General features: G+C 43.9%; 2 protein-coding genes across 3 annotated transcripts; one reads left to right on the plus strand and one right to left on the minus strand.

The window, feature by feature from the left end:
• Positions 1-1,955: 1,955 nt before the first annotated feature.
• LOC308312230 (protein YIPF7-like) lies at positions 1,956-9,148 on the minus strand. 2 transcript variants are annotated; one of them, XM_080794612.1, is made up of 7 exons: positions 9,065-9,148; positions 7,341-7,470; positions 6,470-6,514; positions 5,056-5,207; positions 4,388-4,533; positions 3,850-4,031; positions 1,957-3,343 (listed from the first exon to the last, which is right to left on the minus strand). In XM_080794612.1, the coding sequence occupies exons 2-7, from the start codon at positions 7,463-7,465 to the stop codon at positions 3,181-3,183; spliced, it is 813 nt and encodes a 270-aa protein (XP_080650738.1). In that variant the 5' UTR covers positions 7,466-7,470; positions 9,065-9,148; the 3' UTR covers positions 1,957-3,180. The 2 variants fall into 2 exon arrangements, with proteins under 2 accessions (XP_080650739.1, XP_080650738.1); XM_080794613.1 differs by lacking the exon at positions 6,470-6,514 and having other exon boundaries at positions 1,956-3,343.
• A 1,822-nt stretch (positions 9,149-10,970) lies between these two features.
• Positions 10,971-20,806, plus strand: lamtor3 (late endosomal/lysosomal adaptor, MAPK and MTOR activator 3). The gene is made up of 7 exons (XM_080794611.1): positions 10,971-11,077; positions 12,025-12,074; positions 12,556-12,590; positions 13,970-14,028; positions 15,994-16,127; positions 17,916-17,979; positions 19,668-20,806. Exons 2-7 carry the CDS (start codon positions 12,066-12,068, stop codon positions 19,739-19,741), a joined length of 375 nt encoding a protein of 124 aa, XP_080650737.1. The 5' UTR covers positions 10,971-11,077; positions 12,025-12,065; the 3' UTR covers positions 19,742-20,806.
• The last annotated feature ends 1,581 nt before the right edge of the window (positions 20,807-22,387 follow it).

Below are 22,387 nucleotides of genomic sequence, written 5' to 3' on the forward strand. Positions count from 1 at the left end.
TGGCTCACCTGTTTCCAGTCCCTTCATTCCAATCTACGCTCCTGCCTGCCATCAGCTCATCAACTCCAGCCTATAAAGACCCGGCCTTCCCACATCACCAGCGCCAGATTGTTAAATCAACCACAGTGGTATAGTAGAAGCTTCTAGCCAGTATACCAGTGTTTGTTCCCACCCAGTCACTATATTTTGAAATGGGGGGGTCAGCAGGCCCATTTTGGGGGGTCCTTGACATGAAAACGTTTGGGAACCACTGATCTAGCCAGCACGTTAACCTTTATGCGATAATCAGGCTTTGGCAGTACGAGTCCATTTTAAGACAAAAAAATCACATTGTCATTGAGAACACCTGCAGACAGCACCGAATCTCTTTGCCTATAAAACAGGAGATCTATACAAGATTTAATACGATTGGCTCAGGGTGACGTTGGGGGTGGATGACGACACTCGTCAGGAGCGTTTATATAACGCGGGTGGTGCGTCTGTTCCTGCTGGGGGTGAAGGAGGAGGGGGAGGAGCCTGTCGGTGGCGCCCTGGAGCAGGAGAGCCGGAGGCACGGCGACATCCTGCAGCAGGACTTCGTGGACTCTTACCGCAACCTGACCGCCAAGACGCTGATGGGCCTCAACTGGGTGGCGCGCCACTGCCCGCGCGCCGCCTACGTCATGAAGACCGACAGCGACGTCTTCGTCAACACCGAGTACCTCGTGCACGAGCTGCTCCGCTGGCGCCCCGACGGCGTGAGGCCCCGGAGGAGGAACGTGTTCACGGGCCACGTCATGAAGGGCGGGCCGCACCGAAACAAAGGCAGCAAGTGGTACGTGTCCGAAGTGGAGTACCCCTACTACTGCTCCGGGACGGGCTACGTGCTCTCGGGGGAGCTGGCGGCGCGGATCTACGGCGGCTCACTGGGCGTCCCCCACTTCCCCTTCGAGGACGTGCACGTGGGCATGGCGCTGGACAGGCTGCGTGTCCCCGTCACGCCGCCGCCGAGTCCCTCGCTGTTCCTCTACGAGGGACGTGGGCCCGTCGACGGCTACAGCCGCCTGGTCACCGCTCACCGCGTCACGCCCCACCAGATGCTGGACTTCTGGCGCCGCCTGCGCCCGGCGGCGGAGGCCCGATACCGCCGCAGCAGCGTCCTCGCTCAAAAACGCCACACGCTGACCTGAGGACGGACCCTGACCACACACCACGTCTGGGGTGTGACCCGAAGGACGGACCTGACCCCACCACGTCTGGGGTGTGACCCGAGGACGGACCTGACCACATACCACGTCTGGGGTGTGACCCGAGGACGGACCTGACCACATACCACGTCTGGGGTGTGACCCGAAGGACGGACCTGACCACACCACGTCTGGGGTGTGACCCGAGGACGGACCTGACCCCACCACGTCTGGGGTGTGACCCGAAGGACGGACCTGACCACACCACTTCTGGGGTGTGACCCGAGGACGGACCTGACCCCACCACGTCTGGGGTGTGACCCGAGGACGGACCTGACCCCACCACGTCTGGGGTGTGACCCGAGGACGGACCTGACCACATACCACGTCTGGGGTGTGACCCGAAGGACGGACCTGACCACACCACGTCTGGGGTGTGACCCGAGGACGGACCTGACCACACCACGTCTGGGGTGTGACCCGAGGACGGACCTGACGACACCACGTCTGGGGTGTGACCCGAGGACGGACCTGACCCCACCACGTCTGGGGTGTGCCGATATATCGTTGCTGTCGGGAGGAAACCTCGTAACTCCCTTTTTGAGGTTTGTGATATTTTTTTTTGTGGCATAAATCAGTGCTATTGAACATAACACCCTTCACGGTCTGTGTGTTGTCTCGAAAATATTAAACCAATGGAAAGTAGTATAAAAAGTGCTTTGTTTTATATGTTCTCTTGAATTTTATACGATTGAATTGCTTAATTTTATGTCAGTGTCCAGATTATTCCATAGATTCACCCCAAACAATGGCAGATAGACTGCTACAGTATAGGCCAGTGGTTCCCATACTTTTTCACGTCAAGGACCCCCCATTTGAAAAGATATGCCATGCAAGGACCCCCATAAGAGAAGATGTTTTTTTTTTTTATTACAACTCAGCAGTGTTTCTCAACCCCTTTTAATTTCAAGAACCCCCAGTTTGACATGCATTATGGCCCCCATTTAATTATATGACTTTCTATCTCACAATGCGTCAAACGCGACGCATTGTGAGCTTGTAGATTGGCTATTTGCAATAGCTTTTGTACACATTTTGAACTTGTGAAATGGGACATTCTGCAATATGACTACTATAGGTACATTTTGATGCCGATACTTTTGTACTTTTACTCAAGTACTTTTTCAATTATGTTGAGCCCTGTATGTCTTTTTGCATGTTGTTTGTGTATACTGACAGGCGGAAACGTGATGTTATGGCGCCCCCTACTGTTAACATAAAGCAGGTACAGTGTAAGTAAGTTGACTTTAATAACACAATTATAAAACACAAGTTACAACAGAGCAACATGAGAGCAGAAAAGGCGTCACAATGTGCAAATAAACAAGATAAAACATTGTTGTGATGTGGCTGAGTAGTTAAATGTTTTAAAAATACTATAACATCTATGAAAAGGTTTAATCTGCAACAAAACATTTATACAATATATAGTGGGGGTCCCTGCTGCATCTCTCTCTCTCTCTCTCTCTCTCTCTCTCTCTCTGAGCTTTTATACACTCTCATGAGTTCACCAATCATTTAAGCTGGGGACCCCCTACTAGCTGGGACCACTGGTCAGCAGTGTGTTAGATTAGAACAGTGGTTCCCAAAGTGGGGACCCCAGAGGTCCTTGAGGGAGTTCCAGGGGGTCCCCAATGCTAAATGATACTTTGGAACTAAATAGAGCCTTATATGGGTCTGTAACTCTGAGAGTTAAATTAACATTGATTTTACAATAATTATATACCAGAGATAGAAATGCCACTAAATGGGGGTCCGTATGACTAATATGCATGTCAAACTGGTCGGTCCTTGAAATTAAACTGCATGGTTGAGAATCTGTGCTAGAGCCGTGGAAATCTTCTCTTATGGGTCCCTGCATGGCACATCTTTTCAAATGGGGGGGTTCCACGGGCTATAGTTAGTGTCAATGTGGGGGTATACTTGACGTGAAAAGGTTTGGGAACCACTGGATTTAGAAGACAGTGAGCAGGGCGAACACGCCATACAGCAGGGCACAGGGGTACGCCACCAGCAGCTGCTGGTCCGTCATGGCCAGCGTGCTGATGAAGATCTTGGAGGCCGAGAGACTGCACCACGCTATCACCAACGCGGCTAGCAGGGTGCCCTGGTAGCCCCTGTTGAAAAGATGCAACAAGACTATCACGAACACAGCTATTAGCAGAGTGCCCCATGGTTAACCTGACTCCGCCAGATTGCAGTATAGTTCAGTAGTAACGTGAAATAAACAACAGTTCACTTGCCCAGCCGTGTTGCATCCTTTAATAACCCCTAGACACATAAGGGAATGTAACAAACATATTTTCGGATGGGGGTCGGCAGCCAATTACATAATATGTTTTGGGGGGGGGTCCTTATTAACATGAAAATGTTTGAGAACGACCGACATGGAAACATATGCGTGGCGTTTGTAGAATCGTCCTCATGGGTCTAAACATGTGCTATAAATAATGCCTATCCACACTTTTCCTGGGCTGTGTGTGCTCCAGTTCCTGTTGATTTCATTGGATATCATTGGTCATCTGACCAGTTTCATTGGCTTTCATTGGATCAAAGCGACAGGAACTGGAGCACACACAGCCCAGGAAAAGTGTGGATACATTGTAAATGATAATATACTCACTGTAGGGAGAAGAAGAGCGCAGAGCCAGCCAGCGCCACCATGGGCAGCAGGCAGTATCCCAGGACGCTGGCCACGCAGCCGAAGGACACGGCCAGGGGACACATGAGGTTGAGGAGGCTGTACAGGCCCGTGCAGCCCATGGCGCTGATCCCGTAGATGTAGCCAAAGTGGGCTTTACCTGCCTGGGTGGCGGCCGGGGCATGTGAGAGAAGCAGCTTCGTTTATTTACACATGACACATGAGAGACTCTATACGTTAAAGCTGTTTATATCCAGTGGTGGAGAGAAAAAAAAGTACTCAATAGTTTTACTTAAGTAAAAAGTACCAATACTGCAATTTAGAACTATTGTCTACTTCGTTACAAGTAAAAGTATGGAATTGAAAATGTACTTGAGTAAAAGTACAAAGGTATCGGCATCAAAATGTACTTAAAGTACTAAAAGTAAAAGTGCTCATATTGCAGAATGGGACATTTTCACAAGTTCAAAATGTGTGGAAAATCTATAGAAAATAGCAGATCTACAACTGACTGACTCACCATCAGTAAGGTGGCTCCCAGTGCCACACAGAACAGGAAGGGTCCTGTCAGGTCTGTCTCGTTCATGATGCTGCCATCTGCTGGCTTAAAAGGGTTCAGCACCGTCAGGGTCTTCTGCCAGATGTGGTCGAAATTGATGCCAAGCTCTGGAACATTTCAAGATTGCCAGAGTGTTTGTGACATTACATTTGTTTTGTCCTTTTTTAATACATATTTGAACGTTTACAGAATACTTGGGTCATGATTTAGGCCCGCCAAAAGACATTTTAGTCTACTAGAATCTTATGAGATTTAGTCGACTAAAACTAGACTAACACTAAAACATTCCAAGTGACCAAAATGTGACTAAAACTAAATAAACTATTCAAGAGACTATGACCAAATTTAAAAAAGAAATGTGCTGCAAAAAACAAACACTGCCTCACACGTCTCAATCATTTGCCATTGGCAATGAAATGAAAGGAGAAATTAGGTCAAATGTCCGCCAAATATGACGTAAATCTGTGGCAACACAAACATTAAATGCCATGGACAATGAAGGGAGATTTTACGTCATATGTCGGCGAGCAAATCGCCTAACCAATCGCATAAATGCAGTTGTTCATGAGATGATGTATGACTGTTGTATAATGATAAGAGCGCCCCTCTTATTATATATATTTTTTTACCTTCCATGAGCGGAGGCTCGTCTTCGTAGCCAGCGGTCCCTGCAGCGTCCCCAGGAGTCCCAGGGCTCATGGTAGGCTGGTAGATGTGGCCGTGGTAGGCCTGTCCCAGGGAAGGGTCATACATGCCAGGCATGGCTGCATCATCCATCTCCCTACACACCCACGGTAGCAAGAGAGGCACGTGTTTGTTAGCACCCAACAAACCTCACTTATACTTCATTGAGTTAAGGGCCTTGCAAACGGGGAGCGAGAAAACGCGCCTATAGTTCCTTTTCAATGAGACCTGCGCTTTTGCTCTGAGAAGTCGCGGTGCGACAACGCAAGCGTATTTACGTGAGCGCGGTCCCGTGAAATTGTTGTGCACAGTACGCCCGCGACTCACCAGACCTGGATTCTGTTTGGCTTTTTTTGTACGCTTGCCTTGTTGCAACCCTCTTCAACAGACCTGGAGGAGACGTGTGTTGATCCAGGCAACAACGCCTGCGTTCCTCGCTTCACGTTTGCAAGGCCCTTTACACTGAAAAATCACACCTGTGTGAACCAAGTGGTGCAACTCCCCTCTCTCTCTCTCTCTCTCTCATTAGAGACACAGCACTACCCCTCTCTCTGTTTCTGGCGCCCCCTACTGCTATTAATAAGTAACATACTCATGCTCATTGACACACATAAACACGTACACAAACAGGTACATGGACATTGCAAGCTGGTTGTAGAAGTGGTTGCACCACTTAAAAATCTGTGATAATTTTTTCTGTGCAATTGTGTTTTGGATATTATTATTACAGTATATTATTATCATAATAAAGACCAATCACAAGCCAATGTTTGTGTTCACACAGACCCAGAAAGCTGGGCATAGGAGGGGCTATAGCATCACTCAAAAACGGTGCTATGTTGTCCTTTAATGTCCAGGCGGACACCGTCTCATAGTGGTACTCAGGGCTGTGGGTGCTGAAAGGGTCACAGCTATAGAGCGTCGCAGTCCCGCCCCCTACCAGGGCCCAGGAAATGATACCCCGTTCATTTTCCTCATAGACATTTCAAAAGGTATTTATTTAAAGACCTTTTAAGCCTCGTACAAAGCCAACTCGAGTTGTGAGAAATCATGACAACAAACACAATGTTTCGGGCCGAACAAATAATTAGAAAGAAGAAGGAAACGGCAGGTTATACAACACTTTTTTTGTTGTTGTTTTTCTTCTTTGTAATTATTTGTTTGGTCCAAAATATTGTGTTTATTGTCATGATGTGTCAGTCACAACTCGAGTTGGCTTTGTACGACGCTTAAAAGGTCTTTAAATAAATACTTTTTAAAATGTCTATATGGGGAAAATGCACTGGGAATTATTTCCTGGGCCTGGCGTTGTCATGAAAGGGGGTGGTCACAGCTATACGAGTATATAATTATACTCACTCATGCTGGTACTCTGGGCTGTAGGGGGCGCTGTAAGGGTCACATCTATAGGAGCATATTAGTGATGGGAGATTAATCGTCAAACACTTCGGTATCGGCCAATTTTAGTCGTTTTTAGATTAATCGGCATCGGTTCGATTAATCGTCTTTACAGATAAACAAGCCCAAAGTAACAGCTTGAACAGATCTACAAGCTCACAATATTAAATATAAAGGTATTAAAGTTCAAATCTGACTTGCCTATGAGCATGCAGTGCAGACACCATGTCACACGCATTTTTCAGAATGGACATAAATTATTGTAATCTTTCAATACAGATCATATCGACATTGGTAATATCATAACCATAACAGCAATTAATTATATTGGATATCGATATCGGCCAAAATGTCTCATCGGCACATCCCCTAGAGCAGGGGTGCCCAAAAGGTAGATGGTGATCTACCAGTAGATCACAAGGGCTGTGCAGGTAGATCACATGACATGCCCCTTAAAAAAGTATAAAAAACATATTTTCGGCATCTGCTACTTGAATTAATGTGACTTGATTCATTGATTGATATAAAAAAAGGGCCTGTCAGCTTAAACCCACAATGCAATATTGTATAGTGTTGACTGTAATAGTGTTGCTGTGCACAAACATCAGTAGCATTACAGATTAAATACAAACTACCTAATACCTATTCCATTTCTCCATTCCAAGTGCATTTGTCTTATATGTAACACCAGCGCCACTATTCCATATATTGAAACTATTTTCAGCAATGGTATAATATTCTTTTTTCGGTAGGTAGATCTAGTCATTTTGAAAGTAGCTCTCAAGTCAAAAAAGTGTGGGCACCCCTGCCCTAGAGTATAGTATATACTTACTCATGCTGGTACTCTGGGCTGTAGGCGCTGTAAGGGTCAGAGCTATAAGAGACGGGGTTTCCCTGGTCATCCACATAGTATCCAGACTGGTAGAAGTCCTGCTCAAACTGCTGAAAGTCCCCCATCGATCCTGAGAGGAAAGCACAAGCACTGATCAACATCCTTTAAAATCATTCACATTGGCTCGAGTCGTCACAGTTAGGCCTAACGTTCAATGTTAAAATAAAAACAGTTCCATCTCAATCCGTAACAGGCCTGCTCCGGATACCCCCCTTTTCCCCCCTCACTGTATACGTTTATTTCCCCTTTTTACCTCCTTTATGATGAATTCCTGTTCTGTTCTTTGACTATAATATATAGTCTTCTATATTATAGAAGTGTCTATTTGTACGTCTCTAAATGTTTTGATGAATTGAACACGGTGGACCTACTGTATATTGTAAACAAGTGTAATGCTTAATTGGGTCGTCCACTCACAGTTAAGTGCAAAAGGTCTAGTGATTTTTTATCGCTGTATAATTGAAAGTGTCTTAACTGGCTGTATCACAGTGTGGTACGGTAACACGACCGCTCAGGATTGCAATAGGTTGCAGACGACCATTAAAACAGCAGCTAAAATCATCGGCACTACAGAATTACCCAGTCTCCATAACATCTACACCACGCGCTGTATGAAAAAAGCCCATAACATCATGGAAGACACCAGCCACCCCGCAAATACCCTGTTCAAACTACTCCCTTCCAAAAAACGCTACCAGAGCATCAAATCTCGTAGGCTACCACCCATCTCAGTAACAGTTTTTACCCCCAGGCAGTCAGGCTGCTGAACAGCTGACCTCGAACTGTATTGCACTTCACTTCACTTGCACTTTTCTTTTCCTGTTTTTTGTCTTTTTCTTGCACTATAGATGAGACTCACCGCTCACCCAAACACATCTCTCTGTTTTTACTAAAACTTCAACTTGATGTCACTGAGCCGTGGTGGTAAGAGACTCACCGCTCACCCCAAACACATCTCTCTGTTTTTACTAAAACTTCAACTTGATGTCACTGAGCCGTGGTGGTAAGAGACTCACCGCTCACCCCAAACACATCTCTCTGTTTTTACTAAAACTACAACATGACGTCACTGAGCCGTGGTGGTAAGAGACTCACCGCTCACCCAAACACATCTCTCTGTTTTTACTAAAACTTCAACATGATGTCACTGAGCCGCGGTGGTAAGAGACTCACCACTCACCCAAACACATCTCTCTGTTTTTACTAACCAACGTTTAGATGGTCACCTTATCACCTAAAACTGGAGTATGAATAGGCCTTTGAGCCCTGCGTGTGTGTGTGTGTGTGTGTGTGTGTGTGTGTGTGTGTGTGTGTGTGTGTGTGTGTGTGTGTGTGTGTGTGTGTGTGTGTGTGTGTGTGTGTGTGTGTGTGTGTGTGTGTGTGTGTGTGTGTGTGTGTGTGTGTGTGTGTGTGTGTGTGTGAGAGACAGAGAGACAGAGAGAGAGTAATGCCTTTGGGTATGCCGACTATGCCGCTGTGATGAATTGGTTAGATCTGGGACATTGCATGGTGATAGCCTACTTTTAATAAGAGCAGCTAATATCAAAGCTTCAGCAATTGTTGCTAGTATAAACTTAAAGACTATACAATAGCTCTTATGATTATAAGTCGCACAATAACTCAAGCGTATAGCCTACACTATAATGCAGTTTCTATAGGCCTACCTTCACACACAGCCTGTCCACAGCGAGTTGGGTTGTTGTCAGTCTGTGTGTGTGCGTGTGCGTGTGTGTGCGTGTGTGTGTGCGTGCGCGCTGACGTGCTATTAATAGATGCCTGTATTTATATCTTGGTCTTGCCGGGCACTCATGCACCGGTGGAATGTAACTATAAGTAGGCCTACATTGACTATACTGCAGTTAAGAATAACGTTGAGGTATTGAGTATCTCCCATTTCCAATACTTTTACTTCCACTCCACTACGTCTCAGAGGCAAAGAGATCAGCCGGAGAATGGGAGGTAGCAGGGGGCGGTATTGCAGTCGCTGTATACCGCACTGTTGTGACGAAAAGAGAGTTGAGCCAGAAGGCAAAGCTCTCTGTCTATCGATCAATCTTCGTTCCTATACTCTCACCTATATGGTCATCAAGTGTGGGGCATGACCGCAAGAATGAGGTCGCGAATACAAGCGGCCAAAATGTGTTTTCTTCAACGGGTGAGTGGCATCTCCCTTAGAGATAGTAGGGTGAGAAGTTCAGTCACACGAGAGAGACTTGGAGGTGGTTTGGGCATCTGGTTAGGATGCCTCTCGGGCGTCTCCCTAGGGAGGTCCTCGGCTCGAGGCACGTCCCACTGGGAGGAGACCCCCGGGGGGGCAGACCGAGGCGCAGTTGAAACACATCGACTCACTGACCTTGGAGCGTTTCGGGATCCCCCAGGAGGAAGTCACTGATGTTGCTCTGGAGAGGGAAGGCTGGAACACTGGTGGAGCTGTTGCCCCCGCGACGGTGCGACCCGACTACGGATAAGTGGTTGAAGATGGATGGATGGATGGATACTAGAGTTATTTGAAAACTTTAGTTACTAGTTACTTTGTAGAGGCTTTTCAAAAGATTTATATACATTTGAAATGGGAGATTCTGCGTAATGAGTGCTTGATTGATTGATTGATTGATTGATTGATTGATTGATTGATTGATTGATTGACACAAAAAGTACAGTTCAATACAAGGTTTGCTATGAAGAGGATTTAAAACCCAAGAAAGCCTATATGGCTTGTTTCCATTGGGGTCCTTCATATTCACTTCATAGGAACATTTAATGACATATACAAACTAACTATAGGCCTATACTACTACACAGAGCAAATGTACAATGTTGATATAGTAATGATTAGTGTGTATTACACATAATTATATTGCAGCTGTTTTCTAAAATATATTTGACATGGTGTTTTCTTTTTTTTTAAATGCACCTAAACAAACAGGACATCATGCAGTGGTTTTCAACCAGTGGTCCTGGGAGGGTTCCAGGTTGTCCCCAGCTACATGATGGATTGGTAACCAAAAGGACCCTTATAGATCTTTAACTCTTGAAACCAAATGGACCCGTCCGGTTGCATTTGGTTTCATTTTACACTCTCAACGAGTTAGATTATTGTTAAACATCTGCATTAATTAATTTACAAGAAGTCTACACAATTTGAGAATGAAGAATAATTGTTATTTTGATCAACGTTTGCCTGTTATCTCTCCCTAAGGACAGTACCAACATCAATACAGCATGGGATTGTGGACAACATTTTATCCAAACAAAATATTTGTTAGATTTGGGTCTGAGAGGCTAAATGTCATCAAATGGTGGTCCGTTGGCGTCAAAATGGGCCTTGATATGAAAAGGGTTGAAAACCCACTGTCATAATGCGTTACAATGCGCCGACAGTGCGCAGTGTTGACGTGCACTCAGCACTCAGCGAACGCCCTCTTTAAATTCCGTGTTGCGTAACGACGAAAACTGCTCCCCGTTTAATTCTGTTACCGTATCCCGGCTAACCCAACCTCGCACCTCCGGGCTTCTCCTCTCCGGCGCCCCCTGGAGTCACGGGAATCTACAGGGCACCGATGTCTGTGTACCACATGGGGGAAATAAACAGCTGTCATGTGACTGCGTGCTTGTGTGTAAAAGTAGAGTAGATAGAAGAGGAACCACAGGAAGGTTTTTAAAAGCGTCCTGACGAGGTATTGAATTATCTGTAATGTTTGTTATTAGTGTCATTGTCTTATTGTGGCCATGTGCACTTAAATAACTACATCTGTAGTTGTGTCGTTACGATTTACAACGTCGTTTATTAGCAGCATGCTAAGTCAACATGGAATGGACGTGTGTATGTGTGTGTGTTGGAGGAGACATGCTAATAAGTTAGCCTCCCCTACAACTAGTTTAAAAAAAATACAGTGGTTTTCAACCCTTTCTGATGAATTGAAAATGGTGTACCCTAGCTGTTGTAAACAAGTGTAATGCTTTATCAGTGTGTCGTCAACAGTAACGGTCTTTGTATTGAGTTGTGCTTTCATGTGAATTTGATGTATAGTGCAGTACCCATGCATTCTGCAAACTGTTAAATACTTCGTTCAAATCAATCAATCATTCAATCCTTTTCATATCGTCCATTATTTATTCTTCATTTGAGCCACGGACCACCATTTGATGACATTTAGCCTCTCGGCCCCTTTTGAGCCACGGGCCACCATGCATTTGATGACATTTAGCCTCGATCAGACCCAACAATTTGAATATTTTGTTATCGTTGGATAGGATTTGAATTGTCCTCACTCAATTCCATGTTCTATTGATGTTGGTACCATTAGGAGAGAGAGCAGGCAAACGTTGATCAAAATAACAATTCTCCTACATTCTCTAATTGTGTAGACTTCTTGTAAATTAAGTAATGCAGATGTTTAACAATAATTTAGCTCTTGGGAGTATGAAACCACATGGTTTCACTCGAGAGTTAAAGATCAAAAAGGGTCCATTTGGTTACCAATAACTCCATCATTTAGCTGGGGGACCACCTGGAACAACCCTCAAGGACCACTGGTTGAAAACCACTCAGTTAAAACATGTGAATCATATATTTATCTACTCTTAATTATTATTAATTTAAACCATGTGTCTTCCTTCTCAGGTGTGGACTTTGTTGACAAGACAGAACACACATTGGCCAGCATGGCTGACGTAAGTATCACAATCTCTTAAATACATGAATTGTCTATTATTCCCTTAACAATAATGAATGTATTTCTTTATTATGTATATATATATTATTTTTTTAATTCACTTATTCTTGACTTGACAGTAACCTTGAGCAAGTAAACATATAACAATTTGAATTATGGTTGGAATTTGCCCTAGGACGTTGTTTCATTTGAGATTTCGGGATTCACAAAATTCTCAAAGTGCTTTCGGCAGGTTCCAGGGGGTCCCCGGGTGGGTTCCATAATTATAGTGCTTTTCTCATGAGTACCCAAAGACGCTTTACATGGGGGCAAGAGGAAGCATACTATAGGTTGGGTTCTAAGGTTTATGATCCTAGATAACTATCTCCGTAGAGAGAGAGTGACTCGGGGACAAGGAGATGTATTTGTGTATATCTTTTGTCATATTTTATAGTATATGTTTCAGTAAACAAACTCCTTTTAACACTCATTTCTTACAGGACTTGAAAAGATACCTGTACAAGCAGCTGCCCAGGTGAGTGTCCGTTAACTACAGTACGTGTGATATTATTAAACGTACTCCGCCAGATGCAGTGTCGTTTTTGGCAGCAAATTTCTATTTTAGTTTTAGTCCTAGTCTTTGGAATGAAACTGACAGTCTCTGACACATCTAGGGTCTGCAATCTGCATTCAAAGATGTTCCTAGAAGCTTTGTCATTTGTCAATTTGCCTGTCTACTTCCTGATTGGTTAGTCATTTCGACCGTTTTATTTTTTTTTATTTATTTTTTACCAATGACAAAGCTTCTAGGAACATCTTTGAATGCAGATTGTGGCCCCCTAGACGTGTCACAGAGTCATAGACTAAAACATTTTGGGAGCGTTTTACTCATTACGACTTGACATATTATTGCTTATAGCTACTTCATTGTGATTAGGAAAAACACTTGGTGTGGAGAGGTAGGTCTTCAAACGTGACTTTAAACAGAGGCACTGATGTTGCTAACCTCAGCTCACCGGCAGGGAATTCCACAGCCTGTGTGCCCGGGCAGCAAAGGCCCTGGTAACCCAGCCTGTGTGCCCGGGCAGCAAAGGCCCAGGTAACCCTAGGTTCGTCATAGAAACCTCCAGGAGGGCCTTATCTGAGGATCTAAGGATGCGCTCAGACTTACGAGGGGACAGCATAGAGCGCCGAAGTCTGACGTCAATATCGGTTAGAAGTCCACTGGTCTATGCACTTTTATTTATTTGCATTGTAATCCCAATTTAGATCGCCTGGCTGTGAGCTGTGTTTGAAAAATAAACAAATCATCCTGGCCGTTTCACTCATATGGATATGACTGAGAGAAAAACGCTAATGTTACTGCTGCTGGATTAGTTACATTTTCGCTAGAGACAGACTGTATTAAAAATGAGGCACTGACTGTCGTAAACGATACAGAGCCAGAGCCACCACCCCGACAATTTCGCGGAGACACTTTTGTTTATTGTTAGACCACAATTCTTATATGGGACGATTTTAACTTCCATGAACCAGGGGACGTCAGGACTTCGGTGCTCTATTTCAATGATATATAAGTAGGTGTCAACCCATTCAGACCAGGGCTTTATAGGTAATAAGTAAACGTTTAAAATGGCTCCTGGAGCTCACAGGCAGCCAATGAAGAGCGGATAGTATGTGTGCGTGATTAAGGTCCGGTTCCTTTGTGTTGGTGAGCACTAGTCCAGCAGCAGAGTTCTGTACCGACCTGCAGGCGGGAAATTTGGATTCACAAATGTGTTGTATAATATTGGACATTAGACAACATTTTACACTAATAAAAAGTATATTTATACCAAATTCCCACTCCACGCCACCACCTGCCTGACTATACTGTGTGTGTTTGTCTCTGTCTCTGTCTCTCTCTCTCTACAGTGTTGAAGGTCTTCATGCCATCGTGGTGACGGACAGAGACGGTGTTCCTGTCATCAAAGGTACAGTGACATGATGACATCACACCGGCCTTTGCTGCTTCTCTGCCGGTTTCATTACATTAATCTACACACGGTTTACTTCCATGACCTACCCGGGATTTGAACCCGGACTCCGTGCTTGAGCGCAGGCTTATTATTTAATGTTGTATGGCAGGGGTGGGCAACTGGTGGCCCGGGGACCACATGTGGCACCCCGGCCCCCACCTTCACGTATTGCGGCCCACAGGTTAATATTGGAATACTGATATATTATTGATTTCAGCTGTTACACTTCCAATCATGCAAACATGACTGGCTTTCATTTACTAAAGCCTTACTTCTAAATTAGCAGCTTAATGAGTAGTATTAAGATGCTTTTGTCTTTTTTTGTGTCCAATGTATTTGTGTTTAGTTCATAAAGTTAACATTACTATAATTATAGGCATTTGAAAATAAATTAAAATGTTAGTTTTTCAGGATTCCAATTCCAAAATAGCAAAAAAAATATTTCAAATATAGCAAAAACAGACGATCTACAAGCTCGAGCTTTGAGCTTGTAGATCAGCATTTTTTTGCTAAGACAGTAATATGCAACATGACCTCTGGAGTGAGTGTGGAACTATGTGTGCAGTACCTTGTGTCAACCAGTAGATGTCCTACCTTACCACAGAACTTAAAATGTAGCAGGAAGACCAACTACAGTGACTACAAGCCCTATTTTCGTCTTTGACAATTCAAAGTTGGCCAATCTACAAATTCACAACGGGTCCAGTATTTTTTATTTTATTTTGGATTAAAAAAAAAATCATGTAGTTTTAGTTATATTTTAGTCATCTGAAATGTTTTCAATTAGTGTTAGTCTAGTGTTCGTGTTTAGTCGACTAAATATCATACGGTTTTAGTCGACTAAATCTACAAATGATTTAGTCGACTAAATTGTATTTTGGCGGTGCCTTGCTGGCTGATTTTAACCTTGGTTTCATGCTGAAAATAGCCGATCTACAGTACAAGCTCACAACGTGTCGCAGCCTTGTATGTCAGCTATTTTCAGAACGCAACCAAGAATACAGTACAATTACTTTTTTTTTTTTTGTTCTACTAGATCTCTTCTCCACCAGTCCCTCCCTAACATTTTAGTCTAGTTTTTATATATTGACGAAATTGTCCATCTATTTAGTCTCAGTTTTAGTCGTCATAGCTTAGTTTTTATTTAGTTTTCCTCAGTGGACGACGAACCTTTTTCGTCAGATGTAGTCGACGAAATCAACACCACTCTGAAGAAGGATTATACTTTGACGCATGCCGGCATGGTGAAAATAGCTGATCTACAAGCTCACAGTCGCAGCACGACAATGGATATTTGAATTGGTCAAACTAGCACTAGAATATATGTTCAGTTCACTGTCCATCTTCCATGCAGCCCTGACGGTCTTGGGACATTACATAAAAGCATGGATTAACCCATTATGTTATACTTTACTAATGTAAATAGGTTTTCAATTTAACGAGGCCCGGGATGCAGGGATAGTCTTTTAGATGAGTCCCCAGGGACATTTTATGAGTCCCACCCTTTTGCCATTTTTACAAATTGCAGCATTTAACTCTCATTTGATTTTATATGGTTATAATGTGGTTATATTCATGTAGAAAACGGAAGAAGACATTATTATTTTAAGTAAAGCTAGCAAAATATCGCGTTTTATTTTTGACGTGTATTATTTTTACTGTACATGCTGAGTACAGTAGTGCATCCAGATGTGGATGCAGAGGTTGTTGTTTTATTGCGTCCCTTAACTATAAACTATACACTGTGCTGTCATCGTCAGTTGCTATCTGACCACTGTGCTGTCCTCGTCAGTTATTATCTGACCACTGTGCTGTCCTCGTCAGTTATTATCTGACCACTGTGCTGTCCTCGTCAGTTATTATCTGACCACTGTGCTGTCCTCGTCAGTTATTATCTGACCACTGTACTGTCCTCGTCAGTTGCCAACGACAACGCACCGGAGTACGCCTTGCGACCTGGCTTCCTGTCAACGTTCGCCCTGGCCACGGACCAGGGCAGCAAGCTGGGCCTGTCCAAGAACAAGAGCATCATCTGCTACTACAACACATACCAGGTGAGCATCATCTGCGACTACAACACAGACCAGGTAAGCTCTATCTGCTACTACAACACATACCAGGTGAGCTCCATCTGCTACTACAACACAGACCAGGTGAGCTCCATCTGCTACTACAACACATACCAGGTGAGCATCATCTGCTACTACAACACATACCAGGTGAGCATCATCTGCTACTTCAACACAGACCAGGTGAGCTCCATCTGCTACTACAACACATACCAGGTGAGCTCCATCTGCTACTACAACACATACCAGGTGAGCTCCATCTGCTACTACAACACAGACCAGGTGAGCATCATCTGCTACTACAACACATACCAGGTGAGCTCCATCTGCTACTACAACACATACCAGGTGAGCATCATCTGCTACTACAACACATACCAGGTGAGCATCATCTGCTACTACAACACATACCAGGTGAGCATCATCTGCTACTACAACACATACCAGGTGAGCATCATCTGCTACTACAACACAGACCAGGTGAGCATCATCTGCTACTACAACACATACCAGGTGAGCATCATCTGCTACTACAACACAGACCAGGTGAGCATCATCTGCTACTACAACACAGACCAGGTGAGCATCATCTGCTACTACAACACATACCAGGTGAGCTCCATCTGCTACTACAACACAGACCAGGTGAGCATCATCTGCTACTTCAACACAGACCAGGTGAGCTCCATCTGCTACTACAACACATACCAGGTGAGCTCCATCTGCTACTACAACACATACCAGGTGAGCATCATCTGCTACTACAACACATACCAGGTGAGTTCCTTTTCACCTGTTGTTACAACACAGACCAGTTGAGCATCATCAAATAAAATGGCTTCTAAATCCTAACAGTTTTCTGAAAATGCTATTGCTATATCAGTAGTTCTCAAATTTTTTCAAGAACCCCAGAAATTATATATACTAGTCCTTACCCGTTCTGAATATATGAACAGCAAATTATGTTCAGTGTGGGTAATTGTTTACAGATGGTCTTGGGAAGTTGGGTTGGGCACAAAAGTAGGCTAATAGAGATGGATGGATGGATATGTTGCTGGGTGTCCAAGCGATAACCCTAATGGCTACTGGTGAACCGTGCAAATAAAAACAAAAGCAAATTCCGAGGGAAAAGTACCTGAAATGGAGTGTTTGGTTTTCCTAGTGAAGTCAATGGGAAAAATAATAAATGTAGGCCTATGTAAATTAAACGTTTTAGAGATCCATATAAGCTACTGGTATTAAACTCTGAGGTTGACTTTTGGGGCTTCAAAGCAAGTTGTAGTTTGTTCGTGCAAAGGACAGCAGCCAGAGGGGGAGGGGCCTGAGGTGGTGTGGAGCAGATCAGCGAGTTTTGAGGGGGTTGGAAATATCCCGGTCACTGTGAAGGCCGTAGTACTGTAAATATGACCTGAATATGAATGCAAAGTAGTGGATGATGTGTGGACAGGCTAGCTGTTGCTGTTGTGCATGGTGAGATGTGTGCAAACGGTGTAGTTTAGTAGGAGAAGACGGCCAAAGGATGCAACACACACACACACACACACAGTCAGCAGTGCCAAATTGTATAGGGCACTCTTTGTTGTGTTGTGGCGGTAGCTAGAGGAAGCATGCCAGTGGGGTAACGGTGAGAACGGTGGCCTGTGATGCAGGTGTCGCTAAGGGGCGGAGGTGTGTGAGGGTGCGAGGTTAATTCACTAATAAATTCATTATTAATGTGTGTGTGTGTGTGTGTGTGTGTGTGTGTGTGTGTGTGTGTGTGTGTCCGTCCAACAGATCGTGCAGTTCAACAGGTTACCTCTGGTCATCAGTTTCATCGCCAGCTCCAATGCCAACACAGGTGAGAAGAACCAGCAGTCATGCACTGGATGGGCCCTCTTCTCACGTTTTATCAGGACCATTGATTGGTCTCAAGTTAGGGATGTTAACTATGAATCGTTAATCGCCATTATAATAATGATTTATTTATGTGGCACCTTTTTAAAACAATGTTCCAAAGTGCTGCACAGAGCAGGGTAAAAAAAACATCGATGAATGAACACATCAAGTCAAAAACAAAAAGCACATACAGTAGAAATACAGTATGAATATTTAAATATGCACAGTCAAGTAAATAACAGATTTATAAAAAACATTTGGACTAGAGGTAGGTCTTCAAATAAGATTTAAATACAGGCACGGAAGGTGCTATAGGATAAGAAGAAGTGATAGGAAGTTCTTCAATTAAACATAACGGTTAACAATTAATTGAACATTCTACGGTTCGACGAGGAACATGTGGGCCGGTTACAAGAATCCCCACCTCGGTAGCCACAGAAACGCCTCTGCTTTTGCATGTGACAGACGGACAAAGGCAGTGCACTTTTCATTTAATTTCACTCCTCATTCAAAGATGCCATTGCCCTGGCCCTGTATCTCAAATAAATACCTAGTATTTGATTAAAAGGTCTTTATAATAAATACTTTCTGAAACGTCTATGGGGAAAATGAATGGGGAATTCTCTTCCGGTGCCCTCGTCGGGGGACTCTATATTGTTTAAGAATTGTTTTAAAATATTCTAGGGTAGATACCCTCACAAAAACATGCCGTAATCCTGGTCCCTAAAACTACCTCCTCCTGGCCAGCCGGGGCGCCTGATGTAGGGGAAAGGAACTGGTCGGAATAACGTGTCCCTTCCGCGCGCTACGTCCGGCCGGGGAAATTCCCCTCTGTCAGGTGAAAAGAAGCAGCTTGGACTCCTCATGCATAGAAGGAGTCAGTCCGCTGCCCCCCTCCAGGCAGAGGAAGTGTAGCGCCTAGGATTACATTAGATAATTGGCACTGGGTGAAAAGAAAACTGGGTTACAAAATCGTGGGATCATTTTTTTTCTCTAGTATAATAAAGCAAAGTAACTTTGGAGGGGGGGGGTGTGGAATCGCAATATCGAATCGCGATATAATTAAGAATCGTCAATCGGGGCGCTGTGGGTGCTGGCGGCGTGTTTCCTCCTCTGCGTGATCAATGCCCATAGCCGAAGGTGGGGCCTTTCTGTGTGGAGTTTGCATGTTCTCCCCGTGTCCCCTATAGGGTAGGTACCCTCACAAAAACATGCAGTAATCCTGGTCTCTAAACTGCCTCCCCCTGCCAGCCGGGGCGCCTGATGGAGGGGAAAGGAACTGGTTGGAATAACGTGTTCCTTCCACGCGCTACGTCCAACCAGGGAAACTCCCCCCTGTCAGGTGTAAAGGAGCAACTTGGACACTCAAGCATGAAGGAAGCATGAGTTAAGTCCGCTGCTCTCCCCAGGTTGGCGGAGGGTGTGTAGAGCCCAGGATCACATTAGATGATTGACACAGGGGTGAAAAATGGGTTACAAAATCGTGGGATAAAAAATATATTTGAAATAAGAATCGCCTAGGTATCTGGGAGGTAAGAGAATCTGTTTGTGCCACTGTAGGTCAGTGGAAAAAGGTAGTCGACAACATTTTTCGTCTTAAGTTTTAGTCTACGAAATCAACACTGTGCGTGTGTGTGTGTGTGTGTGTAGGTCTCATCATCAGCCTGGAGAAGGACCTGGCTCCGCTAATAGACGAGTTGAGGCAGGTGGTGGAGGTGGCCTGAATGTGACCCCATGAAGCTGCAGACGGTGCCACCTAGCGTCCTGGAGCAGCTCTGCAACGGGCGCTCCATGTTCCCCTTATAGACCGATTCAGAAACGGGTCTCGTGGTCGCAGCTCACATATTTCCTGTAGGTGAGAGACGACATGGCTGCGGTTTAAACACTGCACCTCATCTCAAACGTTACTCTTTTACCTGCTTTTTACTAACACTAACATTACAAAGATGCCCAGAACATCGGGATGAACCTGTGTAGTTTATGGCTGCTCCAACAGTAGTGGCAACATAAATAAAAAAAATAATGGAATGTCAAAATATCCGAGATCAAGTAATGGTTGAGACGAAAGATACATAACGTCAGTCTTACCCAATACCCAATCTTTCTGTTTTATGAACACAAGGCTGCTTTTTTTTTTAATGTTGCCTACTACTGTTGGAGCAGCCATAAACTACACACGTTCAAGTGTTAGCTGTCTGTTTATTTGTGTACACACATTGAGAACAGAACAGTTAGTAAAACTTTTAGTAAGTGTTAGTAAAAAGCAGGTAAAACAATAACGTTTGAGCAGACTATACGTGAGCTGCGACCATGAGACCCGTTTCTGAATCGGTCTATAGCCCGCAGTGGTTCCCAAACGTTTTCAGACCAAGGACCCCCAAATTGACACTAATTAGCCCCTCGGCGCCCCATTTGAAAAGGTATGACAGGGACCCCCATAAGAGACGATTTGTAAGTCTGTAGCAGAGATTCTCAACCCGGTTCATTTCAAGGAACTCCCCAGTTTGACATGCATTAGACTACGCTACGGGGAACCACTGCCCTAGCCTGCATAATGTCAGCCTGTTTGGACTTCCAACACACACACACACACACACACACACACTGTCTATGACCGTGTCTATGTTGGAGATGCTGAGTTGAATCTGTCAAATTCTCCAATATTATTTGACTGTTTTTGGGTGCTTATTCTTTTTCTCTCTTTTTCTTTTTTTAAACAAATTTGTCATTTGTATGGTTCATTTGTGTATTATTTATGAAAATAAAGTTCAGCTTTGGCCCACGAGAAATTTAAATGATTATATATATACACACACTGGAAAAGGATTAAACTATATGCAATCGATCGGGGACCACCTGTGGTCCTTTTCGTTTTACGGAGTTCCAGTTGAGTGTTGAAGGGACTAGAGACGGACCCAGAACTCTTTGGAGACAACCTCCATTTATTCTGACAAGAGATGACAAATAATCACGTCTCCTGCAAGGACTCCTCTCTGAACGGAGTTAAACAAACACTGTATAAATCATTTTGCAAGTACAATTCTTATTTCGTTATACAGAGTTAACAAAAGTTTACAATTGTGCTCGATTTGGCACCTGCCCACAGAGCCAAAACTACCAGTAAATTAATTTACGGCTGTTATCAAAGAACCTGGGCTCAACAGTGCCACCGGCTGATCACCTCCATGCCACGCCCCATTGCTGAAATAATTTGTTCAAAAGTAACCCAGACCAAGTATTAACTGCATACATTAATATACTTTTCATATGGTCGACATTTCTTGTTTAAAAAAATCATTTTTTTTAGTGGTCTCGTAAAATATTCTAATTCCTTGGGATGGGATTTTTTGATTTTCATGAGCTGTACGCCATAATCATAAAGATTAAAACAAAAAAAGTTTTATAATACTTCACTTTATGCACAATTAATTGAGAATATATGAAACTTTCACTTTTTAAATTATATTACGGATGAAAATTAACTTTTACATAATATTATTAATTAAATGGGATGGACCTGCACGCGCACACACGTGTGCTGTTATGTATGTTTTTAAACGTGTTCTGTAATCAGAATAGACCAACTACACAAGCAGTCTTTATTACTAATGCTACCGTGATGCACCGATGTATCGGCCACATAATCGCTACCGGACGATATTCGCTGTCCGATATCAGTCGGTATCGGCAAATAAAACCGACGTTTACCGATGGCAGTAGCCGAGTAGCCTGTTGTTGACGCATACATTTTGCATTGGCTATGTTGGTTTGGTTGGTGTGTCTACCAAGCTGTAGATTCAGCACATGTGTTTCTTGCATTAGGAACCAGTATCTTAGAGGCCTTCGAATACCTATAGGCCTATAGGTCAATTGACCTTTTTACCAATGTAGATGTAAATGTATTGATCGCCTCTTGTCTTGATTGTTTAAACATGACGTCATGGGCCGTTATGCTTGAGAAGGCTTGAGAAGCCTAAATCTTATTGATGCCGGGTACTCAATAAGCTTGTTATCGAATTTTTCCGGGTATAGGTTATCGAGCTCCATCCCTACCAAGGACCACTGCTGGGGACCCCCTGGAACCTCCCCAATGACCCCTTCGTTTGAAATGTATCCATTCTACAAACGATACATTTTTCAATCAATCAAACCTAACATACATTATAATTTGACGACTGGATAATCCAACACTGTATCTCCTTTTCAGACTCATGAAATGAAGGAAATTGACCCCATGTTTTGTGTATTGTGTACATTTTATTTTAATCATTTACAGTACATATATTGCAAGACAGGGTGAACCTGCTGGTTCAAATCATGTCATTTTTTGACGTGCCAAAATCTTCCATTGACCCCCAATATACATTTCT

This window comes from Protomyctophum bolini (genome assembly GCF_963924005.1).
Source record: "Protomyctophum bolini genome assembly, contig: SCAFFOLD_327, whole genome shotgun sequence".
NCBI lineage: Eukaryota > Metazoa > Chordata > Actinopteri > Myctophiformes > Myctophidae > Protomyctophum > Protomyctophum bolini.

What these genes read in the sequence shown, in the direction of transcription:
- LOC308312230 (XM_080794612.1), bottom strand. Translation starts at nt 7,465, where the DNA reads ATGGGGGACTTTCAGCAGTTTGAGCAGGACTTCTACCAGTCTGGATAC. An exon ending in AGCCCAGAGTACCAGCATGA is followed by an intron (nt 6,515 to 7,340) that starts GTAAGTATATAC and finishes ATGCTCCTATAG; the next exon opens with ATGTGACCCTTACAGCGCCC. An exon ending in AGCCCAGAGTACCAGCATGA is followed by an intron (nt 5,208 to 6,469) that starts GTGAGTATAATT and finishes GTGGGTGTGTAG; the next exon opens with GGAGATGGATGATGCAGCCA.
- lamtor3 (XM_080794611.1), top strand. An exon ending in CTGTACAAGCAGCTGCCCAG is followed by an intron (nt 12,591 to 13,969) that starts GTGAGTGTCCGT and finishes CTCTCTCTACAG; the next exon opens with TGTTGAAGGTCTTCATGCCA. An exon ending in CGGTGTTCCTGTCATCAAAG is followed by an intron (nt 14,029 to 15,993) that starts GTACAGTGACAT and finishes TGTCCTCGTCAG; the next exon opens with TTGCCAACGACAACGCACCG.